Source organism: Chenopodium quinoa, unplaced genomic scaffold, assembly GCF_001683475.1.
Source record: "Chenopodium quinoa cultivar QQ74 unplaced genomic scaffold, ASM168347v1, whole genome shotgun sequence".
NCBI lineage: Eukaryota > Viridiplantae > Streptophyta > Magnoliopsida > Caryophyllales > Amaranthaceae > Chenopodium > Chenopodium quinoa.
The window spans coordinates 1629907-1639793 of NW_018744502.1; the positions used below are offsets into that span (position 1 = coordinate 1629907).

Consider the following 9887-nt stretch of genomic DNA (forward strand, 5'->3'; position numbering starts at 1 on the left):
TTTACAATTCTCTCCTACTGCTACAAGTTACTTCCAACAAGATTGGGACTAAATGGCACAACAGAACCTTAAAAACTCATCAAACCTCACAGTATTAAATAACAGCCAGGCTTATTATTGCTACATATATGTACATTAGTAATCGACACAAGCACAAAAACATAGAAAAGATATTAATAAGAAAGTAATCACAATTCAAGAAATTAAAAAATGAAAGCTTCCTATTATCACAAATCAAGATAATCAGCACTCGAATTCAACATTGCAACTAATTTCAATCTATAAACCATCACTTACAACAAAATCAACCCAAAATCTACCATTAATGTCGCATAAAAACATAATAAACCCTAAAAACACAACAAAATGGAGCAAAAAAGTAGCAATTTGAGCAAATTTTTCACAAAATCTCGTCAATTAAATTAAACATAGTAGTTGTATGAATTCACAAACAATGAAGAAAATTAAGGATCTAGGGTTTGAATTGGAGAGGAAATAAACCTTAAGCTGAGAAAGGAGACGAGGGGAGGTGTCGAATTCGTCAATGGAGGTGGTTTTGGAGTGGTTCCGTGGTGGAACCCTAACCCTAACACCACCGTGCTTGGTGTTTCACCCTAAAAAACAAAGCCCTCAGATTTTTTTGAGTAATTTTCCTCTTAGAATTTGGAATTAATTATGGAGAATTGGGGAAAATATGAGAAAGTGAGAAAATGAATATTTGGGAAAAATGGAGAAAATGAGAAGTACAGAGTGAAAATTGGGGAATATGTTGTTCAAAAATTTTCGGCAAAAAAAAAGAGGGAAGTACTTCGCGCGTTTTGAAATTTTTCATCATACAATACACTACCGTAGCAATAGCTCCCTTTTTTTTTGTTAAAATAGCTAGGCTAATGCAACGGTTCTTTAGAGCCGTGGCAATAGCTCTACCTCTAAGAACATTAGTGTTAAATCTGTGGCAATAGCCTACTCTGTTGCAATGACAATTAAAATACCGTTGCATTAACCTTTATTAAGCCATTGCATTTGGTCAAAAATGTAGTACTGGAAGTATGGAGAAGAAGAAGCTTAAACATGAGAATACAACTTTGACTCCTAGTGAAGCTAGGAATCTTGATGGGCCGGTTCCATTTCCCGGTCGACTTGCGGAGAGGAAGTTGAATGACAAGTTTGCAAAATTCCTTAGTGTGATGAAGAATTTGCACATCAACCTACCTTTCATCGAAGTTGTCACACAAATGCCTTCATACTCCAAGTTCCTCAAGGATATTCTCACCAACAAGAGGAAGCTCAATGATGAGCTCATCACTCTTCCCCATCAAGTGAGTGCACTTGTTCAACATAAGATGCCCAAGAAGCAAAAGGATCTGAGAAGTTTCACTTTGCCGGTAAAGATTGGGAACATGGAAGCTAGGGATGCCTTAGCCGATCTTGGAGCAAGTGTTAGTTTGATCCCTCTATCCATTGTTCAACAGCTTAATATTGAAATGATCCCCACAAGAAAAACTATCCAATTGGCCGGCTATTCGGTGAAGTTGCCTTGTGGTGAAATTGAAGATGTTCCTATTCAAGTTGGGCATATTTATGTGCCTTGTGACTTTGTAGTGATGGATATGGAAGAAGATGTTGATACTCCTTTGATTTTGGGTCGTGAAGCTCTTAAGAATTTGGGGGCGGTGATCAATTGCAAGAACAACACCATTACATGTGAGGTAGCCGATGAAAAGATTGTTTTTGAGTTCTCTAAGCTACTCAAGACCCCCATGGTTGAGAAGTGCTATAGGTTTGATGTTGTGAATGCAGAGTTAGATCGCTTGGGAAGGGTTATGATGAATCCTCAAGATCCAATGGTTGAAGCTCTTACATGCAAGGAAGAGTACCACTCTCAAGAAGCAAAAGAGTTTGTCATGGCCATTGAAGAAGCCAAAATGGAGGAAGAGGATGATCCTAGGGATGATGAGCTTGAACTAGCGGAGGAGAATTTGGAGGAGAGTTCCAAGCCTCCTGCCAAGGTAGAACTTAAACTCCTTCCCCCCTCTTTGAAATATGCTTATCTTAGAAATGAAGGGGAATACCCTATTATTGTCAATGCTACCCTTGATGGTCTTGATTTGGAAAAATTGCTTGTTGTGTTGAGAAAATATAGAGATGTGATATGGTATAGCATTGGTGATATCAAGGGTATTACCCCTTCTTTGTGCATGCCGTATTCACCTTGAGGATGATCATTCCACCTCAATTGAACCTCAAAGGAGGTTGAACCCCAACCTCCAAGAGGTTGCATTGTCAAGAAGGAAATCTTGAAATTACGTGAAGCGGGCATAATTTATGCTATCTCCAGTAGCAAGTGGGTTAGCCCGGTTCACGTAGTTCCAAAGAAAGGTGGAATGACCATCGTTAAGGGAGAAGGAGGAGAGGAAATCTCCACCCGGACGGTGACCGGGTGGAGAATGTGCATTGATTATAGGAGGTTAAACAAAAATACAAAGAAAGACCATTTATCTCTCCCCTTCATGGACCAAATGTTGGAGAGACTCTAACCATGCTTTCTTTTGTTTCTTGGATGGATATTCCAGATTTTTCCAAATCCCTATCCATCCAAATGATCAAGAGAAAACTACTTTCACATGTCCATATGGAACATTCGCATACTGAAGAATGTCATTCGGGTTATGCAATGCTCCTTCAACTTTCCAACAATGCATGACTTCCATTTTTTCCGAGATGCTTGAAAATAAGATTGAGGTTTTTATGGACGATTTCAGTGTTGGTGGCTTGTCTTTTGACACATGTCTGTATAATCTTCAAAAAGTTTTGAAAAGGTGTCAAGAGACGAGTTTGGTTTTAAACTGGGATAAATGCCATTTTATGGTCGAGGAGGGTATTGTCCTACGCCATAAAGTGTCAAAGAAGGGCATTGAGGTTGATTCGGCCAAGGTTTCGGTGATTGCAAAGTTGCCCCCCTACTTTTGTTACGGGAGTGAGAGCTTTTCTAGGGCATGCCGGTTTTTACCAGAGGTTTATCAAAAAAATTTCATCAATCGCCAAACCTTTGACCGACTTACTCAAGAAAGATTTTGTGTTTAGCTTTGATGAGGCTTGTCTTGAGGTATTTCAAAAACTCAAGGAAGGTTTCATTTCCTCTCCGGTTGTGCAAGCTCCGGATTGGAGCTTGCCTTTTGAGCTAATGTGCGATGCGAGTGATTTTGCAGTAGGTGCGATGCTTGGGCAAAAGAAAGAAGGAAAATCTCACGTCATCTACTATGAAAGTAGGACTCTTGATGAAGCTCAAAAGAACTATATAACTACGGAGAAAGAAATGCTTACGGTTGTGTTTGCCATGGACAAGTTTAGGTCCTATCTTATATGCTCCAAAGTGATTGTGTACACGGATCATATAGCGGTTTGCTAGTTTATGACTAAGAAGGAAGCAAAGCCTCGCCTCATCCGTTGGGTTCTTTCACTTCAAGATTTCGACATGGAAATGAGGGATAAAAAAGGAGCGGAGAACTTTATGGCGGATCATTTGTCTAGGCTTCCTTTTGAGATTAAGGAAGATGTGCCAATCAATGAAGAAGTGGGATTTGAAACTCTCATGGCTATAGCTTCAATATCTAGCCCATGGTATGTGGATATAGCCAATTATCTTGCTTGCGGAGTCATTCCCCCAGAGTTTTCTTCTCAACAAAAGAAGAGGTTTTTCAAGGAAGTGAGGAGATACTTTTGGAATGAACCCTACTTGTTTAAACAGTGTGGAAATGGCCTCTTCCAGAAATGTGTTCCGGACCATGAGATCGAAGGAGTTCTTGAGCATTGCCACTCATTACCGTGTGGAGGACATGGAGGAGTTTATAAGACGATGGCAAAGATTTCTCAATCTATCCTATGGTGGCCAACGATGCATAAGGATGCCCGTAAGTTCGTTTCAAGATGCGACAAGTGCCAAAGAAGTGGTGGCATAACCAAAAGGGATGAGATGCCTCAACAAAACATTTTGAAAGTTGAGCCATTTGATGTTTGGGGTGTCAACTTTATGGGGCCTTTTATCTCTTCATGTGGGAATTTGTATATCTTAGTAGTGGTGGATTATGTTACTAAGTTGGTTGAAGCTATACCCTCCCTTACCAATGATCATAAAGTTGTGCTCAAACTTCTCAAGAAAATCATATTTTTGCAGTTTAGGGTTCTTAGGGTGCTAATTATTGATGGAGGCTCCCACTTTGCCAAAAAGCAATTCAAAGCTCTTCTCAAGAGATATGGGGTTCATCACAAAGTTGGTCTACCTTGCCATCTTCAAACCCAAGGGCAAGTGGAGGTGTCTAATAGAGAGATCAAGAACCTTCTTGAAAGAATTGTGAACAAATATAGGAAGGATTGGTCCCTTAAGCTTGACGACACACTTTGGGCCTTGCGGACGGCGTACAAGACTCCAATTGGTACTACCCCCTATCGGTTGGTCTATGGGAAGGCTTGTCATTGTATGGTTGAGTTGGAGTATAAAGCTTGGTGGGCAATCAAGGAGCTAAACATGGATATGTCGTTGGTCGGTGAGAAGAGATTGCTCAAGCTCAACGAACTTGAAGAGCTTAGATATGATTCCTACGAAACTCGAGACTATACAAGGAGAAAAATAAGAAATGGCATGACCAACATATAAGGAACAAGAGATTCAAGGTTGGAGATAAGGTGTTGTTATTCAACTCTAGGCTCCGTTTGTTTCCCGGAAAGCTCAAATCCAAATGGTCGGGACCTTTCGTGATTTCAAGGAATATTCCTTATGGGTCTTCTTAGTTGGAGGCGGGAGACAACAAGTTCATGGTTAATGGTCATCGTTTGAAGCACTACTTTTGCAAGGATGAAGTAGGCTTGATAGAATGTATGAGGCTTGATCCATTGGATCCTAAGCCACCTTTTGGATGATGGTTTATCATGGTCAAGCTAGTGACCTCATAAAGAAGCGCTTCTCGGGAGGCAACCTGAGTTCTCAACTCTTTTGGTCTTTTATTTCTTTTATTTAGTCAATTTTGGTTGATTTCTCTTTAGATTCTTATTGCGTGCTTTTTGTTCTTCTTTTGTAGGTACTTGAATCTTTGGGCATTTAGTCTACGAATTTGAGAATGAATGTGTTAAGGGGGAGTTATGAATCGTAAGAGAAGATTGCAATTGGATTTTTAGTCTCAAGTCCTAAGGGATTTATTGTGTTTTTGAAGATAGCCAGGAGATGCCCAGGAGAGGGCTCTCCATGAAGACCCGCGCGCGCGGAAATGGTTTCTAGCCCCTTTACTAATATTTTGGAGATGCTCAGGAGATTCCTGGGAGAGGGCTCTCCATGAAGACCCGCGGGCGTGTCACTTAGACCAGCGGGCGCGGACAAGTATAACCCGCGGGCGCGGCCTGCTGTTCTTCAGAATACTTCAGAAAGCGGAGATGCCCAGGAGAGGGCGCGGCATCCTGACCCGCGGGCGCGACAAAGAGGTTCTGTGATTTTAACCCCTTTTTCCTCAGCATTTCCGAAACCTCTATTCCCCCTATTTTGATTTTTGCTTCTTCTTCTTTCTCTAAACCTCCAATCCTTTTCAAACCCTAACTCCTTCCACCTTAAAATCTCATCCAAAAATCATAAAATCATCAAAAATCATCAAATTTCCTCATTTCTCTCGAGTTTTCTCATCAAAGTCCAAAATTTCACCATTCAAGACCCCATTTTCAGTGTTCTTCTCAAGGTTCGAACGGCTCTAGTATTTCCACCATTGAAGGGAGCTTGAAGGTGGCTTGGAATTCTTCTTCAAAAGACTAGTTGGAGTAGTTTTTGGTACTCATTGTTGGTATATCTCCTTCCCACTCTAGTTCTTCTTTGAATTTGAAGCATTTCCTTTGGTGAGAAAATTGTTGTTTTGTGAATTTCATGTGGGGATTTTTGATGTTTGCATGCCAATTTTGTGTTGGTTCATCTTATTGAGCATGGTTGATTGTTGATTTCTTATTGACCTTGTTAATCGTTGTTGAGTTGTATTGCTTGGTTGGTGTTGCTTGGTGATTCCGAAAGTGTGCTCATTGTGTTGGATTATTGAAGTAGGGGAATTGTTGTTGTGATTTGTGTGGTGTTTGATTGAAATTGGGTGTTGATAAAATGGTGTTTCGTTCAAAGAAGAGAAAAAGTGGGAAGGAACCACAAGGTTCAACATCCGAAAACCCCCAACCAAATGAACAACCTCCTCCACCACCTTTGCCACCCATCAAATTCCACAATAAAAATCACAATCCATCTACGACAATCTGCAAAACCGGAAATTTAGACCCACAAAAAACTACCGCCAACCCTTTACAACAAAGCTTGGCATAGACGACGATTGTTGGTTCCTATTCAACAATCTTAGGTTAGGCTTATTTGTGGTAAGAGCCTACCGGACCTATAAGGAGCCCACTCTTGAGTTCCTAGCCTCCTTTGAATTTCATGTCGCGGGGGATAAGGACCTTGCCATCTCTTTTCAACTTTTCAACAAAAAAGAGACTGTTAACCTTCGCCAATTTAACTAACTATTGGACCTTAACTCGGACGCCGACATGTTCTTCCCCGAGCACAAGGTCTTTCGTGATTATAATCCCCTTACGTGGTGGAAAGTCATCTCAAGGATGGACGCCTTCTTGCCAAGTATTCCTTGGCCAGTCAAATCATGCACCCAACCATCAGACTTCTACATCGAATGCTCGGGTGCATGGTTTTTATTAAACAAGACTTGGGAAAGATCACAGCGGAGGAAATCCCAATTTTGTGGCTAGCTACACAGCCAGAGTTGGGGCATAGAGTGAATTTCGGTTTCCTATTCACCAAGTGCATTGAAGGGGTTCTCTCAGGTACAAGGAAAGGGGAGATACATTTCGGTGGGATGATCACTCGGTTGGCCGAGAAATTGGGTCACATGGACAAGTTGCGTTCTTGCACTCCCATTAGGAGAAGTGATGGAAGTGATATCTGGCTCGATCTTGATTAATTGAAAACGATGAAATTTATTGCGGATACGGAGATAGAGGGAGGACTTGGAGTTTGCTAGTCTCCCACGAGCATCACTGTCTCCTCCCCAAGTCGGAGTTCACTTCTTTCACAAGGGAGGGGGTTAATCACCCTTAGTGGGTAAGGAAGGATTCGGGTGTCCTGCTGGTTGCAAGGATGGAAATTGGTGAAGGTCATGATAAAAGGCATGACAATGAAGAGGATGAGAATGAGGTGGAGGTGATCCCTCTAAGTCAACAACAACAACTACGTCAACAAAGACAAGGAAGGCATCAACAACAACAACAACAACAACAACAAATCCAACAACAAATTGACTACCATCAAGAGATGGCGGCGATGCGGGCCCAAATGGAGAGCATGCAACTCGGCATGCAAGGTATGATCGCCTCCCAACAACACCATTTTTTTCAAACCAATGCCTTATACGATGCTAGCGTACGTAGAGGGAAATCACTCCCCCATTAAACTACCCTTATGTGCCTGCCCAACAAGGGCCCGTGCCATATTAGGGGGGGGGGTGACAACCAACCTACATACACTTACTGGCAGCGTCCCTCAGACCCCAATATGCCAAGGCTTGACTTTCCCGATGATTCCGGTCATTATGACTACCGGGTTTCGGGTGGGAGTGATTATCGGGGTGACCCTAACTACCCCTATGTTGATCCCTCTCACCCCTTGCCTCTTTCTCAACCCGAGCCATATGACCACTTATCCGCATCCCAACTAGACATCTTCAAGGGTCATTATGGGTGGCCTCCCGGTTACACCGGAGGTTGGGAACCCCATGGCCCCCCTTCAGGCTTTTCTTATGATGGTTGGAATGCGGATAATGATGGTGCCGGCCCTAGTGGCCAATAGTCCCCCCCCTTGATTTGTTGGTTTCCCACCCTTCTTGGTCCCTCCCTTTCATCGTCTTTGCATATGGAGCATCGGGGATGATGCTCTTATCTAGTGTGGGGGGGGGGTGTTTGAAGTCAAAAGGGGTATAGTTTGGGTAAGTGTAGGGGAAGGCACCAAGGAATCATGGGAACAATAATGGGATTGGTTTGATTTGGTCTTATTGCATGGTGTTGTTGGTTAACTCTTGGTAGCATTGTTTTTGTTTGTTGTTGATGATGTCTATTTTTATGATGATGATGAAGATTTGAGATTGAGTTGAGTTTGGGTAGTTGGTTTTGCCCAAATTATGAGTTGGTAGATATTTTTTTCTTTTACTAACCTCTTCTCTTCGTACAATATTTGCTTTTATCTCTCTCTTTTGTAGCCTTGAAGAAAAGTGGAAGCAACATATGGAGACATGGTAAATCGTAAGGTTGCTTTATTTATCTTCAAGAGACATATGGGTGAGATCTTTCCTTTACTTTTCTCTTTTCTTTTCTTATGGCGTGCTTAGTTTAGGATTAGTATAGGAAGAAGTAGAATGGTTCAAGGTTGTTTGCATTTGGTTCCAAGGAATCTAGGATCGTTGGTGTTGATACCGAACGATCATTATATGTCGATTGGGTTTTATTTGGATTTATATGCCTCATGTGTGAACCTCTTTGATTCCTTCCTTCTTTTGTTCTGTTTTCATTTTTTTTGTGACAAACATGATTATACCTAGATGATATGAATGTGTTTTGGAATTTGCTTGTACATTTGGACTCTATTTCCTTGATGATGCACCTTAGAATGCTTGTTTCTTCTTAACTTTATGATGAGATGCACGGTTTGAGATTGCCTTTGGTTGAATTAGATGAACTTTAGATAAGGTAGCAAGGTTAAGAACTTGTGAGGGAATTTGAACCCTTAGTTCATGGGAAGTGGTAAGATGGAGTTGCTCCCTGTAGTGGATTTGAAGCCCTTTAGTTGGCATTTGCTTACCTTTTTCATCCCTTGTGAGGTTTATTTTGTTCAAGCCTTCATCAATTTATTGTGAGGCATTTTAGGATCCTCGACTATGCGTGTCTTAATCCTTGTGTTAAATTCTAGCTCCCGAGATCGTGACCTAGCACTTTTAGGGGAGGAAAAGGGCACCTTTTCTCATTTTTGTTTATGTTTTATTTTGTTTAGTTATAAATTTGATTTTCTATTTGCACCAACCTACTTGCTAGCCAATTTGAGCTTAATGTTTCCCATTCTTGTCTTGACCGCATTACAAGCCTAACGACCTATGTTTTACCAACCCTTTTAGTTAGTGAAGCATTTAGTGTGTGAGGGTAATGTAGTGAGCATAGTGAATATGAGCAAGAATTATGTGGAGAATTGGTTTGAAGCAAAGAGTTGAAAGTTGAGCTTGTATATGAACATGCAAGAAAAGTTTGAGAAGAAAGATGCAATCTAAGAGGATCAAATGAAGTTTCAAAAAAAAAAAAAAAAAGTGGAGCTTTGAAGTTCCTTTCCTTTGAATAAGGGTGGTAATGTAATGAAATCAAAATGATGGATGTTTGTTTGAGTTGTGGTCGTCTCTTGAGTTTTGTCTATGACAGTTGGCCATTCTCTTGCTTCACTTAGGATTTGCCACCACTATTTCAAATGATCTCCCTACCTTTACCTTTAGCCAAGTCATTACGACCCTAGTAAAGACCCTTAGACTTTAGGGGGGCGTGGTCAAAAACCGGTGGAGGGAGATGGTTTTCAACCCTATGGAGAAAGCATTCATAGTTGAGATGTCGGGATGACTTTATACCTCCTCAAAAAGAATCTTTTTCCGGTTCCTTCGTGGAATTATGAGGAGCCAACTAGGGGGATGATTTGAAGCTAGTGGGGAGAACGCGGACCGTTTTAGAGGGGACTAGGGCGGAGAATGAATCACTAGTTCTCTATGCTTGGCTTAGGCTTGACTAGCCTTGCCATGTTGTGTTTGTCTTTGTAGTGTTCACTTTGTCTTTCT

General features: G+C 41.4%; 1 protein-coding gene across 1 annotated transcript; it reads left to right on the forward strand.

The window, feature by feature from the left end:
- The first annotated feature begins 1049 nt into the window (after window positions 1-1049).
- On the forward strand, window positions 1050-4654 carry LOC110698162. Its single transcript, XM_021875569.1, has 3 exons — window positions 1050-1385; window positions 1473-2009; window positions 3410-4654. Exons 1-3 carry the CDS (start codon window positions 1050-1052, stop codon window positions 4652-4654), a joined length of 2118 nt encoding a protein of 705 aa, XP_021731261.1.
- Window positions 4655-9887: the final 5233 nt, after the last annotated feature.

What these genes read in the sequence shown, in the direction of transcription:
- LOC110698162 (XM_021875569.1), top strand. Translation starts at nt 1,050, where the DNA reads ATGGAGAAGAAGAAGCTTAAACATGAGAATACAACTTTGACTCCTAGT. An exon ending in TGAGAAGTTTCACTTTGCCG is followed by an intron (nt 1,386 to 1,472) that starts GTAAAGATTGGG and finishes ATTGTTCAACAG; the next exon opens with CTTAATATTGAAATGATCCC. An exon ending in GTTCCAAGCCTCCTGCCAAG is followed by an intron (nt 2,010 to 3,409) that starts GTAGAACTTAAA and finishes GCGGTTTGCTAG; the next exon opens with TTTATGACTAAGAAGGAAGC.